This window comes from Vigna unguiculata, chromosome 11 (genome assembly GCF_004118075.2).
Source record: "Vigna unguiculata cultivar IT97K-499-35 chromosome 11, ASM411807v1, whole genome shotgun sequence".
NCBI lineage: Eukaryota > Viridiplantae > Streptophyta > Magnoliopsida > Fabales > Fabaceae > Vigna > Vigna unguiculata.
This window is the reverse complement of record NC_040289.1, coordinates 19899906-19924757: the sequence shown is the minus strand read 5'-3', so window position 1 is coordinate 19924757 and position 24852 is coordinate 19899906. Positions and strand designations below refer to the sequence as shown.

General features: G+C 34.1%; 1 protein-coding gene and 1 long non-coding RNA gene across 2 annotated transcripts; one reads left to right on the top strand and one right to left on the bottom strand.

Annotated features, from left to right (window-relative positions):
* Nucleotides 1-1926: 1926 nt before the first annotated feature.
* Nucleotides 1927-5247, bottom strand: LOC114169621. Its single transcript, XR_003600972.1, has 2 exons — nucleotides 4658-5247; nucleotides 1927-2433 (listed from the first exon to the last, which is right to left on the bottom strand). It is a non-coding gene; the product is annotated as an uncharacterized LOC114169621 (long non-coding RNA).
* A 14997-nt stretch (nucleotides 5248-20244) lies between these two features.
* LOC114169619 (G-type lectin S-receptor-like serine/threonine-protein kinase At4g27290) lies at nucleotides 20245-23873 on the top strand. Its single transcript, XM_028054856.1, has 7 exons — nucleotides 20245-21520; nucleotides 21626-21745; nucleotides 22307-22452; nucleotides 22530-22740; nucleotides 22853-23090; nucleotides 23167-23317; nucleotides 23401-23873. The coding sequence occupies exons 1-7, from the start codon at nucleotides 20245-20247 to the stop codon at nucleotides 23704-23706; spliced, it is 2448 nt and encodes an 815-aa protein (XP_027910657.1). The 3' UTR covers nucleotides 23707-23873.
* The last annotated feature ends 979 nt before the right edge of the window (nucleotides 23874-24852 follow it).

Here is a 24852-nt window from a genome sequence, read left to right as displayed (position 1 = left end):
TAAAAAAGGTTATGTATGATGCCTGGTATGTATTTTATATGACACGATGGGACGAGAATTGATAGGCTTAGTATGAGCAAATGCATGAATCATTATTTTGGCTGGTTGGATTAGTATTGTCATTAGCTTAGCATGATTATTTGTATGAAGTATGATTGGATGGATGGTTGAATATGAGCATAAGGTTTGGTATGCATGATAATTCTATGTTTGGTTGGTGAGACATGATTATGGTATGGTTTTGGACGTAATTCCACGAATCTCTCAGTGAGATCTCATGGTGGTGCCTCATGGTTTAGGGTGTAATTCAGTTAATCTCTTAGTGAGATCTCATGGTTGTGCCTCATGGTTTAGGACATAATTCCATGAATCTCTTAGTGAGATCTCATGGTGGTGCCTCATGGTTTAGGACGTAATTCCATGTATCTCTTAGTGAGATCTCATGGTGGTGCCTTATGATTTAGGACGTAATTCTATGAATCTCTTGGTGAGATCTCATGGTGTGCCTCATGGTTTAGGACATAAGTCCATGAATCTCTTGGTGATATCTCATGGTGGTGCCTCATGGTTTAGGATGTAATTTCATGACTCTCTTGGTAAGGTTTTGTGGTGGTGTCTCATTATATCTATCCGAATATTTGAGTCTTAGAGTCTTGCTTTGTTGCTACCACATGCTTGGTTGATTTCTGTATTCTTGACCTTTAAATTTCATGCTCAATTGTATGTTCAAAATCTTTATACTCTAGCTTACCCTTTTTATTTGCTTGTGTGTCTCGTGTGTGGTTTTTCCCTTTTGCGAAGATCATCAAATTATTGATGTGAACAGATGTGGGAAATCCTAGGGATCATAGTGGCAATGGGGATGCTGCAACTTAGTTGGACATGGTTTAGTGTTGGGCCGTTGTCGAGCCCACATTGAAGAGTTATTATTATATTCTAATCCTGTGCTCATGGGCAAACTCTTGGTCATTTATTGAAACTCTTGTATTTGGTTCCTGGCATCATGTAGTACCTTGTTTTTCTTTTGGTATATTGGGGTGATTGTATTATCTCTTATACTTTAAGTCTCGTACCTTTAGATATTATAATATGTACGATGTTTTATTTGAATAAATTTATCTATTAAAATAAGACGTTACATTGAATATGGGTAACCTAATTTATTGTTTACTACATTTCTTGGATTTGTTTTCACTATCTCTAATGTCTAGTCTCAATATGGTAGATTTTACAAAATACGGGAAATAAAAATGTAAACACAACATCATTTTTGTTGACTACGGTAAATCCAACATCTTTATTAAATTTGAATTTTTTACATCTTTTAAAATTAAGGCTTAATTACTTGGAACATACCCAGTTTGGTTAAAAAATCTCAAAATGGTATCCACTTTTAAAGTTAGTCTCAATTTAGTACCCAAATTCGTAATGTGCATCAATGTAGTACCCTCTATTAAGTTTTCGCAAACATCGTTAAGCACCTTGCCATGTGTTTTTTAATTTTTTTAATTTAATTTTTAATTTTTAATTTTTCTAATTTTTTTTAAAAATGGCACGTGTCAAATCCTTGATATGACACGTGGCATTGTTAGTGACACGTGGCAAGGTATCACCACGTGGTAAGGTACCTGCCAAGTGTCATTGTCTTGATTTCAACTTAGTCCTCATATATGTCTATTTATTTCAATTTAGTACCCATATATGTTTATTTGTTTCAATTTAGTACCCGTTCTATTTGTTTCAATTTTATCCAAATATTTTTTTACAAAATAGAGAAATATTGTGTCTCCTTTAAGCCTAGGGATGGCAAGGCAGGCTGGGAACACACGGCCTGTCCCGTAGATCTGTTAGCTCGCGGGCCTGCGGGCTGGCCCGCATGAATTGGGCAGCTTGATTTACAGAAAAAAAAAACACACATCCTGGACATTTTAAAATAGATCTTGGACATCATAAAATCATAAAAAAATAGGTCATGGACAATTGCAATAAATAACATAACAAAACACTCTATAAAATCAAGTCTTGGAGTATCAAGTTCAATAAAAAACATCAAAACAACAACACAATAGTCCAAATTAAAAAAATAGTCCAAGAAAGATGGTGCAAATAAAAAAAACAATCCAAGAAAGATGGTGGTATTCTATTGTTCTTCAGCTCCCACGGTTATAACATTTGATGCAACAACAACAGAGGACCCTTCATTTAGCTCCACATTTTGGAAGTTGACAATTTCTTCTACGTCATATGTGCATACATATAAACAAAAACAGTAATTAATATGTATGAATGAAATCACAATAAAAGTAATATCAAGTAAGAATCAAATAATTACCCTCAACAAAACCATGCTTCCAACTAGAAATGCAAATATTGGATTCCACATTCTCGGGCAAAAGTCGACTCCTATATTTGTTAACGATCCGAGATCCAATGCTGAAAGAAGATTCAGATGCCACGGTTGTTATTGGAATGCTTAAAAGGTTTCTAGCCTTAATGGATAGTTCAGAAAATCTTAGACTATTATTTTTTCACAATTCTAGCACATCCATATGCTCCAAAAATCGAAAACCTAGATTTGGTTCCTCCAAATATGTCTCTACTTGGTTCTTTCCAAATCTATCGCCTAATTCATTATTGCACTCTTTTAATTCCTATTACAACATTGAACAAATAAGTTTGTAAAATCCTAATTAAGAATTGTATAAAAAATAACTTGAAATGAAATGAAACCATAAACTTACATAAAATAGGCTTAGATGTGGAAGAGAAGCGGATGAGGAAGAAGATTTTCCTTGTTTGCGCTTTAGAGGATTTGATGATGTTGTTGTTGGAAAACTTTTACTATATTCAGCAAAAAAGTTGTACAATTTTTCCTTGATTCTTGCCAACTTGGATTTAGAAGTGAATGGATCAATTTTTTCAAAGCAATAGGCCAATGTTTGGAGTTTCATTCTTGGGTCTAAAATTGCCCCAAAAGCAAGCACAATACTATATTCATCCCAATACTGTTGAAATTTTACCATCATCAACTCAGCCATATTCTTTATTACTTCATCCCCATCCTTAAGATTCTCCAGCAACAAACTTTAAATTCCAAACTTGTAAGAAATACAAGTTCGCAGTAGGATAACTTGTGGCAGAAATTAAGTTTGTCATGTCATAGAAAGGCAATAAAAACTTACAATTTTTTTCAACCCTGTCCCAATCTTCCTCTAATGGGCAATATTTGTAACATTAGTCAACCAATGACAAGCTTCCAAAAACACACCGATATTTTAATGCACCTTTGAGCATCAAGTATGTCGAGTTCCATCGTGTAGGGACATCAAGAGACAACCCATGTGAATATTCAATATCATCAAATTTGTCAATACATTGTTTAAATTTGATCATTCTAGTCTCTGAACCCCTAACATATTTGATGCTATTTCTAATTAGATCCAAAGAATTTCCTAGCACCTTTAAACCTTCTTGCACAATCAAATTTCCCCACATATCAAGCCATTATGTAGATTAAGTTGAGTTCTTAAGGAATTTTGAAGCACATCATTAGCAGAAGCACTATCCAAAGTGATAGAAAATACTTTTTTCTCTAATCCCCAATCTTACAAAAGTTCATAAACTTTCTTAGACAACTCAAAACCTGTGTGGGGAGGGGGCATGTGACAAAAGTTTAGAAGCTTGCTATTTAATTTCCAAATCAAGTCCATAAAATGGGCAGTCAAAGCTATAAATCCCTCAGTATTAATTGATGTCCACAAATCAGAAGTCAAGCAAATCCTACTAGGAATAGAAACAAGCAGATTCTTAAGCACTGACTTTTCTTTGTCATACATTCTCCCAATATCTGCCTTAATAGTGTTTCTAGTAACCATAATTGCATAAGGACACAAGTAGCTAATCCAATTCCTAAGTTCAGGATACTCAACAAAACTATAAGGCAAATTGTGCCTAACAATTAGATCACACAACAATTGACGATGTACTGATTGATCTATTTTCTTTCCCTTCAATTTTCCTTGTATATTTAACATCATTTGACCAATATCTTCACTTTTTATTTTATCACATTTCATAACATGACGATTCAAATGTGAAGTTCCATATTTTCTTCCACCACACATAAATATCTTGTTGCAACTATTACACTTTGCTCTTTCTTTTTCATCCTTATCCACCTCAAGCTTAGTAAAATATCTCCAACAATCAGATGTGTTAGCTTCAATTTTCCTTTTATCATTCTCAACAGTTTCAGATTGTTTTTCAGTAACATCATCATCCTCAATTTCATTTTCGCAAAGGGGTATATGAACATCATTATCATCCATTCTTATAGTAGACCACAAATCACTACAACAAATACCAATTTTAGCAGTGGGTGGGCACCACAAATCACTACAGTAGAAATGATGCACAGAGCGGCAAAGAAAGCAGGTAACAAACAACAAATGACTACAATAGAAATGCCCTGCAATGGTGGTGACGCCAGGAAGCAGATCAAAACATCAAAACCAGTAGAAAACCAAAACAACAATCAACAAATCATTCAGCCACAAATTCAGAAAACGTCAAACCAATTCAGTGACAATTTTAGAAAACATAAAACCAATTCAAGATACAATTTCAAAGCAATTCAATTAACAAGTTGCTGCCATACCTCTCAATTTCGCAAAAGCCCGTTAGCCACAAATTTGAATCCCCAATTTGGAAGAAAAACCCTACTCCGGTAAAACCCCGCTCAATTTACTGTCAATCGGAAAGGATTTGATGCAATGGTGTTTGGAAATAGCGAGTTGCAGTCCAGATGTGAGGGAAAGAAACTATGTGTCTGCGAGGGAAAGAAACATTGCGTCTACGAGGGAAATCGCGAGTTGTAGTCCAGCACCGTCGTCACCGGTGCGCGTGCGATGGAGGCACCAACTCGTCACGGTGGTGCGATCGAGGCAGCAGAAAGAGAAGAAAATCGACAAACCACTACGTCTGCGAGCTGCGACGATGGAGCCAACAAGTGAGAAGAAATTTGAAGATCTGGTCTGGTGACGCGATCCTTGTTGTTCCGGTGGCACCAACTTGTCATGGCGGTGTGATGGAGGCAGTAGGGAGAGAAGAAAATCGATGAACCACTGCGTCTGCAAGTCTGCGACGATGGAGGCAGCAAGAGAGAAGCAATTCGACGATCTAGTGACGATGGAGGCGTCACTCTCTTGGCCCGTCTCGTATTTTTTTTCGGGCCTGCGGACCGGTCCGACACGCCAAACCCATATTGCCATTCCTACTTAAGACCAAATTTATTATTTATATATATTTTATATTTATATTTGTTATTAAATATGACTTATAAAATTAAGTATTGAAATTTATATTAAAGTTAATAGTAAAAGCCATGAATAACAAATTTATCAAAACTTTGTTATTCATGAGTATAACAAATATAAATGTAACAAAACATAAATATGTTATTCATGACTTTTACCATTAACTTTAATATAACTTTCAATACTTAATTTTATAAGTCATTTTTAGTAAATATCAATATAACATTTATATAAATAATAAATTTTGTCTTAAAAGAGATACAATATTTCTCTATTTAAAAAATATATATATTTGAACAAAATTTAAACAAATAGAGTAGAACTAAATTGAAACAAATAAACATATATGGGTACTAAATTGAAACAAATAGACACATGTGGGGACTAAATTGAAATCAAGACAAAGATAATGACACTTAGCAGCTACGTTGCCACATGTCACTAACAATGCCACGTGTCACATCAAGGATTTGACACGTGACATTTTTTTAAAATTCAAAAAAATTCAAAAAACCAGAGGACGTGGCAAGGTACTTAACGGTGTTTGCGAAAACTTAACGGAGGGTACTACATTTATGCACATTACGAATTTGGGTACTAAATTGAGACAAACTTAAGAGGGTATCATTTTGAAATTTTGGAACCAAACTGAATATGTTCCGAGTAATTAAACCTAAAATTAATCTAACATTTACTTATGCATTATTTTTTAGTCTAAATCTTATATAAAAATAAAAAACTAGCAAACAAATTACAAATTCAAAATTTCTGAAAAATCAAATTCCAATTTATTAATTGCGTACACCATTTTAACTGTAATAATTCAAACTATTCGACCATTATCGTTTAATATCCCCTAGAATGAGAAAACCCATCCGAACTACTCCATACCCGCTTAATACAAGACAAAAGAAAAATCAAACCTAATCATTGTCAAAACGAATATTTTCAGTAAAAGTTGGATTAGGGTGAGGCACGAGTTTGGACTTTATTACAAGAAAAATTTAGCCTCCTGCTCTTATCTTCTAGGATTTTTAATACCTAACTTAATATAATAATATTTATTTTATTTTTTAATTTAAAAATTTAATAGATATTAGTCGTAAAGTAGGAATAATTTGTTTAGGGATATTTTCCATCTTCTTGCATGTAGTCTTTATTGTCAAGTCTCTCCCTTCCATGTCTTTGGTTCACAATTGGTCGATCTTCATTCAATCTTTATCACTGAACAATGTTCCATCCAGCTAAATTTTTTCAAGTAAATCTATTCATTCTTGTTTGAATATTTTCTTTATCACGGTGCCAGAAACAAAACCATTGGACTTGAATGAAACCCATAATTTCCTAGTGATGTCATATTGGTAGTGTTGCAAACTGCAAGAGTCCATATTAGTTAAGATTTAACTTGTCTGAATTGTTTAAAAGTCAACTTGTTTGAAGGATTTTAAAGTGGCTAGCTATAAAGAGATGGGAGTTCGCGCGCATGAACTTTTTTAGCCTGAATTTTATAAATTTAATGTAACTTTCGAAAAACATTCCTACAAAATATACGAGATTTTAGTAGTGAATCATGAGGCACAGAAAATAGAGAAATCTAAAAACTAGACTAGGGGTTCAGAAAAAAAAAATGAAAATAGATTTAAATGGATAGAAGTATATACTATACATGAAAAAAGTCCAAAGTAATTTCATATGAATTTGGATTTCAAGATCAATTTATTTTATTCGACTGAAAAGTATGTAAGCTAAAAGAAACTTAATAATATAAACTATTTTAACTAGCAAATTTATCAAAGATGGGTAAGATACTTATTTATCTTTTACACAAAAGTAATCAAACACTACAAGAATGTTGGCAAATTGCGTCGGCTAAAATGGGATGCCCCAAATTGAAAGTCCACGCAAATAGTTAATTTGCGTCGGTCCAGAGATGGAACATGCACCACGCCAAAAATATCGATGCAATGCCTTCTTGCGTCGGTTGAACGGGAACGAAGTGTAGCTTCTTAGTTATTGTTGGCTTAGCCGACGCTAAAGAAAAAAACACAATGAAGAATTTAAACTGCGTGTAATAAAAAAAATAAAATTCTTTTACACAAACAAGGAAGAATTGTGCAAATATATAACGCATCCAGTAGTGTCATTTAATTCTAAATTATACAACTTAATCAAAGGAAAAAACAGATTCATGCCACAAACCACAAATAGGAGAACAACAAACACAAAACACTTGATGTCATAAGCAAAAATTGACGTTTCACATACTAAGCAGAAATACACACCAATTATAACACTAAATCGAAATAAAACTACTCCCGTTCAAAAGCCAAGAATCATCAAAGATAAAATCAATTTCAACAATAAAGACACATATAGAATCAAACCCTAAATTTAAAAATCCCAAATCACAAGAGAACATATAACAAGAGAAGAGGAATAATCAAACCCTAAGAATCTCAAAATCCCAAATTAGTGCTTGAGAATCATCCCCAACGGTGCATATATATGGCAGGAGGTATGTAGGGCATACACAACAACATTGACGTTGATGCCGCAGTAACTCCACCATACAAAGCATTAGGATGCAGATATCCAGGAAGACGAAGGCGTCGAAGAAGAAAATGAGCCCTCTCCCTCTCCCGCTCTTGTCGTTAATATTGCGATCTCAAACAGCTGAGCTACTCCACTATCGACGCCCACCACCGCCACCACCATTGTTATCAGTGACTCCTCCAATCCAAAGCAGTAGCACACAAAGCTAATTGAGGAGAAGAAGCCGCCACCTAAGGCTCAATCAGCAGGGCATTGCTTGGAACTTCTTTATGGCTCGACAAATTGAAAAAAAAAAGTTGAGTTGTGACTGGATCTAGGTTTGATTGAAGAAGAGGGTTGAGAAAATGGGAAGGAGAGGGTTTGAACGGAAAAGGGTAAAGTGAGAAGGGTTGCTGAGAGAAGGGGAAAAGTTAAAACAATCTCCTTTAAAAATTTTGTTTTGATATTGATTTTTTTTTTCTTTAGCGTAAGATATAATAATATTTTAATGTTTTTTGCATTTTTCTATATTTAAGTTGCGTACTATAAAATTTTTATCTTCTCTCTCTGATAGATTTTTATAACTTTCATTATTTTTTTATGAAAAATATTTACCTTTGCATCGGCTAAACCGACGATAGTATTTAAATAATTTTTTTCGTAAGTGTAACGTTGTTTTAACCCACTCAAATAACGTCCGACGATAAACCCACACAGTATTTTCGACTCTAATCAAGCGTATTCTTGTAGTGAAAGATGGGTAAGAAACTTATTTATCTTTTACACAAAAGTAAGACAACATTCTTAGTAAGTGCGATAGGACTATTTATGTATAATAGAAAAAGAAATCCAAATAACTTCTTGTTATTAGTGAGTATACAAGAATGTTGGCAAATATGTCGACCAAAATGGGATGCTACAAGGTTAAGCGCAGGCAAATAAGTAGATTGCTTCGGTTTAGAGAGGGGACGTAAACCACGCCAAAATCAAAAATGCAAAGCCTCTTTTTGCGTCGACCAAATGAGAACGAAAGGTAGCTACTTGATTCTCGTTGGCTACTGACAAAAAAAAAATTATAATTATCAGTTTAGTATGCATCGGCTTAGCCTAAGCATAATAGAAATATAATAAAAGATTTAAAATTATTTTACCCAAACTGGAAAGAATTATTCAATATATAACTCATCCAGAACTATACAAATCGGTCAAACAAACAACAAAATCCATCCAAGCCATAAATAATCCAAACAAATACATAACACAACCCCTATGTTATATACGCGAAATACACCAAGTGTTACAACTCTCAAGCTGAAATAAAACTACTTGTGTTCAATAGTTAGCAATCATCAAGAATAAAATTGATTTCAACCAAACAAAAACAAAGATAAAATGAAACCCTAAATCTAAGAATTCAAAATCACCAAATCAGAAGAGAATGAGAATATGAGAATACTAAAAGAGAAAAGGAATAATCAAACCCTAAGAATATGGGAATCCCAAATCAATGCCTGAAAATTATCCCAAGTGGGGCATTTATGGCAGGAAGTATGCAGGGGACACACAATGGGGTTGATTCTGGCTTGGTGTCGCTACACCACTACCACCATAGAGAGTGTGAGGAAGCCGATATCCAAGAGGACGAAGAGTTTGAAGAAGAACATGACGCTCCATTATCGACGCCCACCGTGACAACCATCGTCGTATATGTTGGATAATCTTTAATTTTGTTAGATAATATTTAGATTATGTTTTAGATTATGTAGTTGTTTTTATTTAGGGTATTTTATATTTGGTGAATTAGATTTAAGTTAGTTGGAGTATCTAAGATTTAGTTTGATAATATGGGATATTAGATAATATTATATTAGATTAAGATTTAGTTTGATTTATTAATATTTGGTTTGTAATTGGCTATATAATAGCCCATTCTCCATCAATGAAAAATACCATAGTGAGTTACATTGCATATTCTTTTAGCGTGTGTGAGTTTTTTCCAACAAAGTGGTATAAGAGCTTTATGCTCTAAGTACCGAGGGAAGAGAGAGAGGGAGTGAAAAAAGTGTGCGCTTGAGTGCTTTGAAAAATAAAAGAGGAGAGATGGCAAAAGTTGTGAATGGTATGACGGTGCCACAATTAACGAAGAAAACCAATTATGATAATTAGTGTCTACAGATGAAGACCCTTCTGGGATCCCAAGACATTTGGGATATAGTGGAGAGCGGATACGAATAACACGCAAATCAAACGGCGGCCCAAATTACAGCGTTGAAGAAGATGTGAGTGAAAGACAAGTCAGCTTGGTATTTCTTGTACAATGTGTTGGATGAGTCAGGCTTCGAGAAGATTGCAAACGTTGCATCTTCAAAGGAAGCATGGGATATTCTGGAGGTTGCACACAAAGGGAACGACTGGGTTAGCCAAGTCCGACTTTAAGCTCTACGAGGAGAGTTTGAAGGGCTGAAGATGGAAGATAAAGAGTAGATAACCAAGTACATAACTCGGGTAGAGAAGGTGGCCAACCAACTCGGCAAGAATGGAGAGCCAATGCCAGCAAGCTGGGTTATGGAGAAAATCTTGAGATCACTAATAGATGGTTTCGAGAGCATCGTATGCGCCATTGAGGAGTCGAAGGACCTGTCAGTTCTCTCAATGGAAGAACTTGTCGAGTCACTAGAGGCCCATGAACAAAGGAGAGGGAAGAAGCACGAACTGCGTGATCAAGCACTAAAGGCATAACTTGATTTGGATGAAACTCGGAATACTTAGAGCCGAGGTCCTGGAGGTAGAGGATGAGGTGGTAGACGAGGTGACAGAGGACGAGATAGCCGAGGTCGAGGTGGACGTGACCGAGATGATGTTGAAGAGAGCACAGATCAGACCAGGCAGCAGAATTGGCATGGTCGTGGTCAAGAAAGGGGCCAAGGAGATTGGTCCAAGTTAGAAGTGAAATGCTTCAGGTGTGGCAAGTATGGCCATTATGCAAGAGAATGTTGATTGGCAAGTTGCTACAACTGTGGCAAGGTCGGTCATATAGCAAAATATTGTCAGTCGGAAAAAAAGGAGAAAAATCTTCTCACAGAGGAAGATGACGATGAAGAGATAGGTATTTTAATGATGATGCAAAACTCAGATGCCGAACTCAAGAGCGGTGAATTGGAAGCTGAGTGGCATTCAGGCCGTGTGAAGGAAAGGAGATCAGATGAGGAGCTTAGTCCAGGTTGTTTAAACTTGATTTGGTTTCTGGACACTAGAGCGAGCAATCACATGTGTGGAGATAAGAGTTTCTTCAACGAACTCACCAAGGTGGAGGCCAGATTAGTGTCATGTGGAGATGATTCCAAGATGGTAATAAGAGGGCGTGGAACAATTCGGCACATGTAGAAGGATGGACAGGTTGGAGAAATCAGGGACTACTATATTCCCGAGCTGAAGAGTAATATTTTGAGCATAGGTTAGATAGTGGAGAAAGGAAACTCAATTATGATAAAGAACCAGGTACTATACTTGAAGGACAAACACGGTTGGCTAGCAGCCCATGTAGAAAAAAAGAAAATTCGGGTGTACAAATTGGAGTTGAACATCTTGTAGAAAAGGTGTTTGAAACGTGTGGACATTGAAGGCGATGCAGGATTTGTTCGGAACGGTGTGGTGAAGAAAGAGTCTGGTAAGCAAATTAAAGCAATGCGATATGAAAATGAAAGAGAATAGATGAGCACAAACAAGTGGAGAAGTTAGCAATAAGGTTGAGTGTCATAAATCAGTCTACTAGCATGGAGAGGTCGTCAAGACCTGCAAATAGCTCGAAAAGCTTGGCAAAGATTGTGGAGATCTTAGATAAGTTGAAAAGGGACTTGGGGAGCTTAGTGGAGCATGTGGAGAACTCGATGGAGCATGTGGAGAGCTTGGTGGAGCATGATGCCAACTTAGTTAGCTTGATAGGAAGTTTGAATAGCTTGGTGGAGCAAGTGGAGTGCCCAGATCGTTTGGGGGAGCAAGTGATCACCTTGAAAAGCTTAGCAAGGAGCCTAAGTAGCTTGGTAGAGCGTCTAGTTAGCTCGGATAGCTTGGCGTGGATTGTGGATAGCTCAGATCTTGAACAAGAAGAGCAGTTGCATGCCGAGAAGGATATGAGAGTTGTACTAGAGGTGCAAGATGAGAAGTAGCGACTTGGAATGGATGATAAGTTTAGTGTGAAGAAGGCATGGAAATTTTCCGAACAAAGTGTAAGTCAATCAAGGTTAAGATGAAGCTGGTCAAAGAGAAGATCAAGTTGGACAAAGAGAAGATCACGTCGGTTAAAGAGAAAAACAAGTCAGCTATGGAAATAAAAGATTGTTCGGGATGAGAGAAGAAAAAATTTAAGATTATGGAGGAGTTTTGTTGGATAATCTTTAATTTTTTTAGATAATATTTAGATTATGTTTTAGATTATGGAGTTGTTTTTATTTAGCAAAGTGATAGGGTATTTTATATTTGGTGAATTAGATTTAAGTTAGTTGTTATTTTAGTTAGTTGGAGTATCTAAGATTTAGTTTGATAATATGGGATATTAGATAAGATTATATTAGATTAAGATTTAGTTTGATTTGTTAATATTTGGTTTGTAATTGGCTATATAATAGCCCATTCTCCATCAATGAAAAATACCACAGTGAGTTACATTGCATATTCTTTTAGCGTGTGTGAGTTTTTTCCAACAGTATCTGTTACTCCTCCAATCCGAAGCAGCAGCACGCAAAATCAATCGAGGAGAAGAGGAGGGTTGCAACTAGGGCTCAATTGAAGAAAAAGAAGGTTGAGAAAATTGGAGGTTTCAAATGTTGAAGGGAAAGTTTAAAAGTGTGGATTCGTGGCACTGAGAAATGGGGGAAATGAAAAATTATTTAGGGAAAGTGATTCACTTCTTAGTTTTAATATCTATAATCTATAAGTATATATAAAGAGGATTCCCTCTTTTATGTCCACATTTCATAATTCTAATTTTATCCTCTATAATATAATTCAAATTTTACTTTTTACAATGTAATTATTTGTTAAACCTTTAAAAATTAACTATTACTTTTACAAGTTTTTATAAAACTATTTACTTGACTTGTTCTTCTTTTTTTCTCATTCATCAATAGTTATTTTCTCATATTTTCTCTATACATATCACTTTATTTTTTATAAATATAATTTTATTTTGATTATTACCTTAATAACATTATAATATCATCAACTACTAATATAATATCATACATATTAAAAAAATGCGTACACACAGCGGGATAGCGCTTGTGCTTAAGCTAGTAATATATAAAGAGGATTTCCTCTTTTGTATCCACATTTTATAATACCAGTTTTACCTTTAATTATTTTATAAATAATTTATTTTTAACTGTTATTCTAAAAACCTTTTTTGTTTTAAATCATTCTTTTAAAAAAATTGTACATATCTTTTTTTTTTAATTTTACATTTAAAAACTATTTTAAAAATTAATTATATATTTGTTATTGATCTTAACTTAAATTTCTTGAAAATTAAAAAATGCGACACACCAGCGCGACAACGCCTTTGTGTTCTTCTCTATGTTCAAACCTTTAATGAAACCCCTAATTGGATGATGTTTTGTTGAATGTTGTTGATGTTGTTAAAAGTGGTATTATTTAAAGCCCTGCTCGTTTTGGACCCCTTGTTTTGAATAACTTGTTGAACCCATAGTGGGTTAGTCGCTGTACGGTTTGAAATCAGTAAATGTAATATATATATATATATATATGTTTGTGTGATTCCAAGTGAGGGATTTATTGTTGTGTTATTTGTGTTAGTATGTGATTTTTTTGGTGATTGGTTTGGACGATTTTTTTCGTTCATGGTGTAACATCCCGATCGAATATTGCGAATTTTAAATAAATAAAATAAAATAGATAAGGTAAAGGGATTAATTAAAACTACCTTTTCCTAAAAATGGGGGAAAATTAAAACCTTTATTAAATCTCCATAAATTCCAAAATCCACAAATTATAAATATCAACTACAAGTTCCAACTCTGATGGAAATAAAATGTTTACAAAATCCTTAAAATCAATAAAGTGATAAAACTCTATAGAAAATTGCCAAGATAGCCCACACTCTGGCTGTATGCCTCAATAGGTCCACCTGTAACATCGTATGCTCTTGTGTAACGAATTACACGATCATCACCAATCACAAACAGACAGGGTGAGCTAGATATACATATATATAAATATCAGTCAATATATGCAAGCATAAGTCAAAGGAACTTTATCTTTTGATTTCATACCACATGGCCACTACCATGTTATCCATGTTGCATTATTGATTCGCATCAAACCAACAAGTTATCACAAATACTCTATTATGTAGTTGGTTTTTGGTCAATGACTTGTAGTGAGATTTACTTGCTAAACAGAAGGTTTTTGGACCTATAGTTCGCACACCTGAAGGTATGAAACGCATCGGGTACATATGAATTTTTGCGCAAAAATCAAATTAAGAATGATGAAATTGTTAGATACAAAGCACAATTGGTTGCTCAAGGTTTTTCACAAAATCTTATATTGATTTGTGAAAAGATATATTCACTAATATTGGATGCAACAACATTTCAATATTTGATTATCTTAGTTGCACAACAATGTTTGCATTTACATCTAATGGATGATGTTACAACCTATTTGTACGGTTCTCTTGAGAATCATATTTATATGAAAATCTCCGAAGGATTTTATTTACCTATCAAGGCAAATTCTAAAGAGGGTTATTCAATAAAATTGAACAAGCCCTTTTATTGATTAAAGCAATTAGGACGTGTATGGCATAACTGTCTTATTGGGTACTTATTAAAAGAAGCATATAGAAATGATTCTATTTGTTCTTGTATTTATATGAAAAGATCCAAAAATGAATTTGCCATAATTATTGTTTATGTAAATGACATAAACATCGTTGGAACTCCTAATGAATTCACAAAGGCAATTGATTGCTTAAAGAAAGAATTTGATATAAGGATCTTGAAAAGGAAAAATTTTTGTTTGAGATTACATATTGAGTATTTAAACAAAGGTGTTTTTTATAGATCAAGAGACTTATATAATTAAGATGCGTAAAATGTTCTAAATGGACGAGTCACATCCATTATGCGCTCTAATAGTTGTGAGGTCGTTTGATGTTGATAAAGGCTCTTCTTAGACCTCAAGAAAATGATGAAGATCTTCTTGGTCTAGAAGTACCATATCTTAGTGTAATAAGAGCACTAATGTATCTTACTAATTATATTTGACGTGATATTGCATTTGCTGTAAATTTGTTAAGTAAGATATAACCTACAAGAAGACAATGGATTGGAGTAAAAAATATATACTTTGTTACCTTAAGGGGTACTACGAATATGGAATTATTTTATCCAAATGATTCAAAATTGGATCTAATGGATTATGCATATGCATGTTATTTATTATATTCTTACAATATCACAAATGGTTGATCATAAACAAAATATTTATTCACATGTGGTAGCAAAATTATTTCATGACGATATGTGAAAGAGACCATAACAACAACATCGTCAAAATCATGCATAATTTTTAGCATTACATGAGTTAAGTCATGAATATGTTTAGTTAAGGTCTATAATTCAACACGTGTGACAAATTTGTGGTCTATCCTTGAGAAGAATGGAATCAACAACCATATATGAAGACAATAGTGCATTGTTCAATATGTAGAGATCCAAAAGATTCGTTCATGCGAAAATCTAGCGGATTTATTTACAAAGTCTTTGCTAAGGAGAACTTTTAAGCAATTGGTTTACAAAATTGGACTCTGTCATCTTAATGATGTAAGTTTACACGAGGGGGAGAAAGATGTAAAGAACAATATTATATAGAATGGTGTACTCTTTTTCCTTCACTAAGTTTTTATCCCAAAGGGTTTTTCCTAGTAAGGTTTTAATGAGGCACATTCTCTTATCAATGGACACCAAGGGGGAGTGTTAGGAATTAATAGTCATCCATTGATTTGATACAGTTACTCGTATGGTTGATATGGTTGATACTTATATGATTTACTTTTATGTAAAATATTTTTAATAATTATTTGATTTGTATCCTTTATGGGTTACCATGTTGTATCTATAAATAGGACCCTTCCTAAGTAATAAGACATACAGAAAAGTTGCTACCCATTCTTTCATCTCTATTCTTCCTTTACTTATTCTCGTTATTATTAGCTTTATTTTATAACAAATTGATAAAATATTTATTATTTAATGTGAATCGATTATCTGATTTAGTGTGATTTGAGATATATTGCACTACAAGAATGTTGGTATTTAGCTTCCAAAAATAGCGCTGGTTGTCATGGGGACGCATAGGGCGTTGGCTTAACCAACGCACAACGGACTCTACAAAATTCATTTGAATTTATTAAAAGGAAATTAGTCCTATAAATTCTTTTGACCTTTTCGTCGGCTTGGTCGGCGCATCACTCGAAATTAAAAATGTCGGATAGCCGACGCATACTACACTTAATTAAAAGAAAAAAAGTTATTAGGTTAAGTTATCAGGTGGCTTTTACTTCAGCCAATTTCCCCTTTCCCAATTTCAGTTTTGCCTCCTTTGTTTCTGCCAGAGGGTTCTTTTTTGCCTTCTCAACGAGTGCCAAAGCGAGCCTTCCTTAAGTGCCGGAGTGAGCCTCTTTTTTGTGTTTATGCGAAGTTAGGGTTTTAGTTTTCCCCCTTTTTGCCACGAGTTGGAGTTCGTTTTCTCCAATTCTGCCACATTTCCTTGAGCAAGTGAGCTTCAATGGTGACGACGAAGTTAGCAAGTGAGCAAGAAATTTGTTTCCCCTTTCTCTACGTCGAGCTTGAATGGCACAAGTTATCTCCTTTTCCTTCCTCTACGCTTGCAAACAATGCTTGTAAAGCAGCACTCTAAGTGAACAACGTTGTGATTCTGCGTTGATTCTATGCGATAGGAAAGGTGATTTTGAGGCTCAATTAGGAGGCGATTGAAAGGATGGTGAGATGAAGGGTTCATGATTTCGTTTGCAATGGTAGGAGGGTTTGTGAAGAGGTAAGTGATTGAAGCCCTTGCATTGTTGATTCATGAATAGTTGCTTTGGACCAAGGATGAAACTATTGAGGTTGTAATGTTTTTCATCACTAAGAAATATCTCTATTAAAGGCTAAATATCATATGTGTTGTTATTAGTTGCCTAATCCATCTTCTTCTAACTTCCCATATCAACAACAAAAGCCTTTCCATGACCAAATCTGAAACTCTTTTTGTTTTCATGTAAGCAGAAATATCTATAGGCTCAATCTCAAACATAAAATATTTAACTGATTCAAGGTATATTTATCAATTTCTTTTCCATAAATGCTTTTTTTCTCTGTTATGGTTTGTGACCCCTTTGATAAGAGATGATGATGAGTGCACACTCCATATACACATTGAATTCACTGTCAACATTAATTGAATTGACTTGAGTGCAATTATCCTTTTTCTTTTCCCATTGGTTTATTTCTTCTTTCTTATCCATGTCTCTTTTTATATCCTTTTCCCTACATTCATAAGTTTTAAAATTGTTCCCTATCTTTTTCATAAAGAAATTCAATCAATTAGAAATAGCTAGAGTATAAAGCACTTTTAACTAATCATAATAAAATTCAATTCATCTCATGAGTCATATAGTGTGTGTTTAGGGGCTGGGGGAGACTGTTGACAAAAAGAAGAAGATAAACATCTTCCTCGAATAAGGAGTTTTGATGATGATGATGACTTATGAAGAAGTATGGAAGACTTGATGATGATGCATGGAAAAATGTTGAAGACTTAAAAGAATGCTTCGATTCAAGAGATACATTGAAGACTTAGGGGTTTAGTTATTTAGGTCTTGTAATATGTGTATGTTATTTGAAATAGTTAAATTAGTATGTCAAGAGTCAAAAGGCAAAACCCAAGGAGTAGAGCACTAAGAGAATTTTATTTATTTGCAAAACTCACTGGAATAATCGATTATTCTTAGTGATAATCGATTATCTCAATTAAAACTGATTTTTGAGAAAAGCCTCTGGAGTAATCGATTATCACTGTTGATAATAGATTATCCTGACTGATAATAGATTATCACAAAACGAAAAATATTTTCATAAAAGTTTCTGTGATAATCGATTATCACTTATGATAATTGATTATCTATGGCAGTTGCGACTTAACTTTTCATATTCTTAACCTAATTTCTAAATAGGCTTCTATAAATAGAGTGATAGGCTTTCATTATCAAAATACAGAAGTTAGAGAAGTCTGAGTACTTGAGAACTCTCTGTGGGAAGGCTTTGAAAAACCTAGTGTGGGTAGAGCGATAACTTTCATCAAGTGGGATCTTGAGTGATTGAGTGCTGCTGCTGTTGCTAGGAGAAGCCGATCATCCTTTGTGGGATTCAAAGGAGGTGTTCATTCCTTGTGTGATTCAAGGAAGGTGTTTTCATCCCTTGTGGATTTCAAGGGAGGTGTCTTCATCTCTTGTGTGATTCAAGAGAGGTGTTTTCTAAACCCTAATCTTTCTTATCATTGATTGTAAGTTTGGTTTATTTTAGTGATTTAGTTAATCTCGTTTTTGAAAGATTAACAACTGGACGTAGGGTCTTTTGATCCGAACCAGTATAAATACTTTTGTGCAATTTTCTCTTCTCTACTCTCTTTATTTTATTGTGTTTATTAGAAAATAAAGGAAAGAATTTTAATTGATCTTTGACATTAAAAGAGAAAATATTAAAAGCACAATTTTTATTAAGAACCCAATTCACCCTCCTCTTGGTTTTTGTCCAAACGCTAAAACATTCCGCTGTGCGATACCAACAGAGACTTGTGTCCGATTCCATTAAATTATTGTTTGTCCTTGATACTAAATCTACTCTGAAATTAATTATAAGATGTTTAAAACTGAAATTTATAATTTAGGGATAGAAAATAATTATAATTAGGACTAATTAGTTATTTTAGTCCCTTTGAGTAACTTAATTATTAAGTCATTAAACTTGTTTATAAATTTAGTGATTAAATGATAGGTAATTTAAGTAATATATTTTAGGGAAATAAGAAATTGTAATATAGATAGATCGTAGAAGTAAAAACAATGAAATGGATGAGTAATTAGTAATTTATTATTTAGTTTTTTCTTTGGGTTGATTATGTTATTGATTAGTTTTTGCTTTTGACCAAGTGTGATATGTGAATGCTTGGCATTACTTTGATAGAGTGTGATGTGCATTGTAAAAAAAAGGAAAATGTTGACCGTAATGTGGCTGTAATGACATTGGCGTTAGACTTTTCTTATTTTGATCTTAGATTTATAGGCTTTGTATAACTTGTAATTTGACCTCATTTAAGTCACAATATTTTTAACTTTGTTTGCTAATTATTGGATGTGTTTGGATGCAGTCTTTAAGATGCTTGAAACGATACTAGATACAGCATCTAGAATGTGTCTGGAAACAAATATTTCTTTTCTAAATTCGCATACATTTGCGTCGGCCACACCCTCGTTAAACCGACGCCATTAATTTAATTTAAATAGTTTGTGTCGACTATGCCCAAGTTACACCCACTCAAACCTATTTTAAACATTTTTTTTTTATTTCCATTTTGAGTGGGCTTAGGGCACACATAAAAAAATATTATTATATTTTAATGTAATTTATTCAGTTAAACTGACGCAAATTGAGTCGTAAATCTTCATTACTCTTGATTGACACAAATAGTCTTTGAGTCCAGGAAAATGGCATGGTGCACCACACCATCAGTGGACCAACGTGAACTTCCTCCTAGCGTCGGTTTTGGCTTCGTAACTCAATGCTACATTCTTGTAGTAATTAGACTCATAATCCTGTATATGATTCGTTATTATATCTATTATATAATTATATTTATCTAATATTAATTTCTAGTATGGATGGAAGGTAAGTACACATTCTTTAATGCTATTGGATTGCAGAGTATAGAAAATTGAAATAAACCAAAAAATTATAATTCTAATAAATATAACAAAAAAAAATTGTCGAACAAAACTCAAAGAAAAAGAGAAAACAAAATATCAAGTGACCCAGCATTACGTGTAACAAGTATTTAGGTCTTTCAATTTAAGATAAAGAATAAGAATAAATACAAATTGTAAGTGAGGACTATTAAGAACCACACACGTCGTTCAATAGTTTCCCCAAAATAAATGGAGTCTGTGCTTGACTTAAAAGTCAACTTAGAAAGAAGAACCAACGTATACTCAACCTTTCGAAAGAGATCAAGTTATAATGAACACACATGTCAGCCACACTAATCTTATCCTGAGTTTAATATAAGCTTAGCTAAATCTACACACAAAAGCTGTGACACAATGGACATTCATCTTTTCATGCTTATGGTTGCATGCATATTTGTCCCTTCTCTCAAAACTTCCACAGCAATAAGTTCTATCGAAGTGTCCGAAACCATAAATGATGGGGAGACTTTGGTGTCAACTGATGGAAAGTATGAACTTGGGTTCTTCAGCCCTGGTAATTCCCATAAACGTTACCTGGGACTTTGGTACAAGAATATCCCAGTGCGGAAAGTCCTTTGGGTTGCTAATAGGGACAACCCCATCAATGATTCCTCGGGTATCTTAACACTCAACACCACTGGCAATCTTCTTCTCACCCAAAATGGGTCTCTTGTTTGGAACACCACCTCTCACAAACAAGCACAGAATCCGGTGGCAGAACTCTTGGAAAGTGGGAATCTTGTGATAAGAAATAAGGGAGAAACAAACAAAGAAGAATATTTATGGCAAAGCTTTAACTATCCATCTGATACACTCTTGCCAGGGATGAAGTTAGGATGGGACCTCCGAACTGGTTTCGAATGGAAATATATTTCTTGGAAGAATCCAGATGATCCATCCCCAGGAGACTTTTCTCGGGTTTTAAAACTCTATAAGTATCCAGAGATTTATATAATGAAGGGAACACAAAAATTATTCAGGTTTGGACCTTGGAATGGCCTATATTTTAGTGGAACACCAAGTCTATATAACAACACCATTTTCTATTTCAATATGGTCATCAATATGAATGAGATTTACTACTCATATACCCTTGCAAATAGTGAAACCATCTCATTTACAGTAACAAACGAAACGGGTAAAGCGTATCGCTATGTGTGGAATGAGGATGATCAAAATTGGAGCCCGATTGGATACTACCCCAGTGAGTTTTGTGACACTTACGGACTCTGTGGACCCTATGGGAACTGCATGAGAACCCAAACCCAAGTCTGTCAATGTTTGAAAGGTTTCAAACCAAAGTCGCCACAAAAATGGAACTTGTCTGATTGGCGTGGAGGATGTGTCCGTAATGAACCGTTGAGTTGCAGAGGTAAAGACGAAGATGGGTTTAACAAATTTGAAGGGCTGAAAGTTCCAGATACTACACATACTTGGTTGGATGAGCGTATTGGTTTAGAGGAATGCAGAGTGAAGTGTTTGAGTAATTGTTCTTGCATGGCCTATTCTAATTCAGACATAAGAAATGGAGGTAGTGGATGTGTCATTTGGTTCGGAGATCTCATTGATATGAGACAGTTTGAAACAGGAGGACAAGATCTATATATCAGAATGCCTGCTTCAGAGTTAGGTAAGCTCAAGATCAACCTAACTTTTGATCTTTTCATTAAATTACAACTTTGAAAAGTCTAAAATCACTCTTTAACTTTATCTTTCATCTGTTTCAACCCTCCAGAACCTGTTTATAGCCACAATAAGATGAAAACGCTTCCAATAGTTGTTTCCACCGTTGCAGCCGTTTGTGGTGTTCTATTATGCTCCTATTTATTCTGCAGAATCCGCAGGAACAAATCTGGTAAATTTGTTTATTCACAGTTTTTTACTTGAACACATGACTGCGCTTTTTTCACAGCAGATAAGACGTAGAATCTATCCTTAATAAGTGTGATAAGACAATTTATGTACAATAATAAAGGAAACCCTCTTAACTTCATGGTATCAATGAGTACATAATTACTTAGAGATAATTGTGAGAAATGATATTTTTTTTAAAGAAGGAAACAATACTTGGTGTTAGAAGTCTACACTGATGTTAAATGTATTATATTATAAATTTTGAAAGATTGACATGAATATAAACAGTATAATTTTCGTTTATAATTTCAGTTTCTTTACAAACTCTTAAACTGTAAGTACTGCAATGGGAACACTTAAACTTCATGCAACAAGTGTAGATCTAGTAGCATTTTAACATGCCTTTGTATTTCATTAATTATTATTAGACATTTATCAAGTTTAACAACTTTCTATATAATATTGAAAAGAATATATATTTTCTTCTTCATTCAACACTATTTTCAATTATACCGGCACATATTTTATATTAACATCATGAAGTCCTTCCATCGTTTGGTAGAGAAATCATTGGCAAGAGAACTCCATCAAAACCAAGTGGATGATCTTGAGGTCCAATTGTTTGATCTATTCACAATTGCAACTGCCACTAACAACTTCTCCGTAGAAAATAAGATTGGACAAGGTGGTTTTGGACCTGTGTACAAGGTAATAATTCTTAAGAAAAAAAAGGCAGAAACATAAATATTAGTGCCTAGAATCCCCTCATAATCCTGAGTATGCAGGGGGTATTACTTGATATGCAAGAAATTGCTGTAAAGACTCTGTCAAGGAGCTCGTGGCAAGGAGCGACAGAGTTCATAAATGAAGTCAAATTGATTGCAAAACTTCAACATCGAAATCTTGTTAAACTTCTTGGTTGCTGCATTCAGGGACAAGAAAAAATGCTAGTTTATGAATACATGACAAATGGCAGCCTAGATTCCTTCATATTTGGTATGCAAAATCAACAAAGCCTAGATTTGGTTGTTAGTGACTTCAGTGATAGAAGCATATGTTAGTCAAATGATTATTCAGTTTTTAACAACATTTTTTCTTGAATAAACAGATGATAGAAAAAGTAATTTGCTAGAGTGGCCTCAACGGTTCCACATAATATGTGGCATTGCAAGGGGACTTATGTATCTTCATCAAGATTCCCGATTAAGGATTATTCATAGAGATCTCAAAGCAAGCAACATACTTCTTGATAAAAATTTGAACCCAAAAATATCAGACTTTGGATTGGCCAGAATTTTTGGAGGGGACCAGATTGAAGGAAACACAAGAAGAGTAGTTGGGACTTAGTGAGTGTCTCGGTAACCAACACCAAATTTCTTTTTTCTATAAACATTGTTTTTGATGTAATGTGTATTTTTGCAGTGGGTATATGGCACCAGAATACGCTGTTGATGGATTATTTTCTGTGAAATCAGATGTCTTCAGCTTTGGCATTTTAATGTTAGAGATTGTATGTGGAAAGAAAAATCGAGGACTTTATCACACAGACGAGAGTCTTAACCTAGTTGGTCATGTAAGAGTTTGAATCTACTTTCAATAAATGTATGCGTAGTTGAAATATATATATAAAACGATTCTTATATTACTGTGACACAGGCATGGATGTTATGGAAAACAGGGAAGGCACTGGAGTTGGTTGATTCTAGCATGAAGGAGTCATGCATTATAGCAGAAGTGCTGCGATGTCTCCACGTTAGTCTTTTGTGTGTGCAGCAATACCCAAAAGATAGGCCTACAATGGCGTCCGTGATTCTAATGTTGGAGACTCAAATGGAACTGCTTGAGCCCAAAGAACATGGTTTCATTTCGAGAAATGTTTTGGCTGAAGAAGATTTACGGTTAAATTCTAAAGAAACGAGTTCAAGCAACCATGTAACAATTAGCATGTTAGAGGGGCGATAGAGAAAAATTGATTGATGGGAACGGAGAAAGAGAGAACTTTATTACCATAGCTTAGATAAGGTAATAGGAAATGAAAGAAACATGAATACCATGTGATGGTGGATACAACTCCGCAGTGAAACTCATATAACTTTGGTTGGGCATGCACAACATCTTGATATTTGCAACAACTTATATGCATAAGTTAATAGCATTAATTTATGACATATTCCTGCGCAATCATTTTAAATTATTTTGCCTCCTTGCTTCGTAATTAAATTTATTGATGACACCTCTAAGTTGTTTATCCTAATATTCCAAAAATAATTATTATATAGTATTGACCCTCTCCATTTCTTGATTAGCGTGAAGGCAACGAGTTTATAAATTAGAATCTTATGTCAATTATCTACACAATATAGCATTTTCTTGTTAATTAATAATTACACTTTTCCATATAATTACAATATAGCCTCATTTTTTTTTAATCAAGAGTGGTAAGACATCTATCTATCTAATAATCTATAAAATATAGAAATGAAATGAATATTAATAGAAATCTTGGACATGTGTCAGCTTCATAATTTTTTTTAAAATAAATAAAAGATCTTAAGATTTCCTGATGCCTTATACTTTCAAATTCATCTCTTTTGATTTAATAGTTAGTGTATTTTGATTTTAAGATTTCCTTATGCCTTGTACTTTCTCTTTTTTCGACAAACCATTCAATTTACACATTTCACTGCTTAATGAGTTTAACATATTCAACGATTGCGAAGAAATCGATAAACATCTTTATTCAATCCAATAGTTACCCCTTTTTGTTTTACTCCTTCATTAATGCCTTACTTTTACTCCTTTTTGGTAAATTTTGTAACTTCACCTTCTATCCAGTTTGAAATTAGGGTTGTAATTTTATCTTATATTTCAATTTGGAAACGTACATGGTGATCTGTGGTGCCTTATGTTGTATTCTCCATTATATATGTGTATTCAGGGTTTTAGGATTTTTATACTAAAAAGCTTCTCAGAATGAACAGAAAATTGAAAATAATTAATACGCACAGCACCCGTACTTACCCTTGAGCGTATTTTCAGTTTTACCGTTGTAACCATTTCGATTATTTTTTTATACCCATTTCTCTTTCTTTCCAGACTTACCAGTAA

Coding starts and splice junctions, on each gene's coding strand:
- LOC114169619 (XM_028054856.1), top strand. CDS start 20,245: ATGGACATTCATCTTTTCATGCTTATGGTTGCATGCATATTTGTCCCT. Junction 22,741..22,852: donor CCTAGATTCCTTCATATTTG/GTATGCAAAATC, acceptor TTGAATAAACAG/ATGATAGAAAAAGTAATTTG. Junction 23,091..23,166: donor AGAAGAGTAGTTGGGACTTA/GTGAGTGTCTCG, acceptor GTATTTTTGCAG/TGGGTATATGGCACCAGAAT.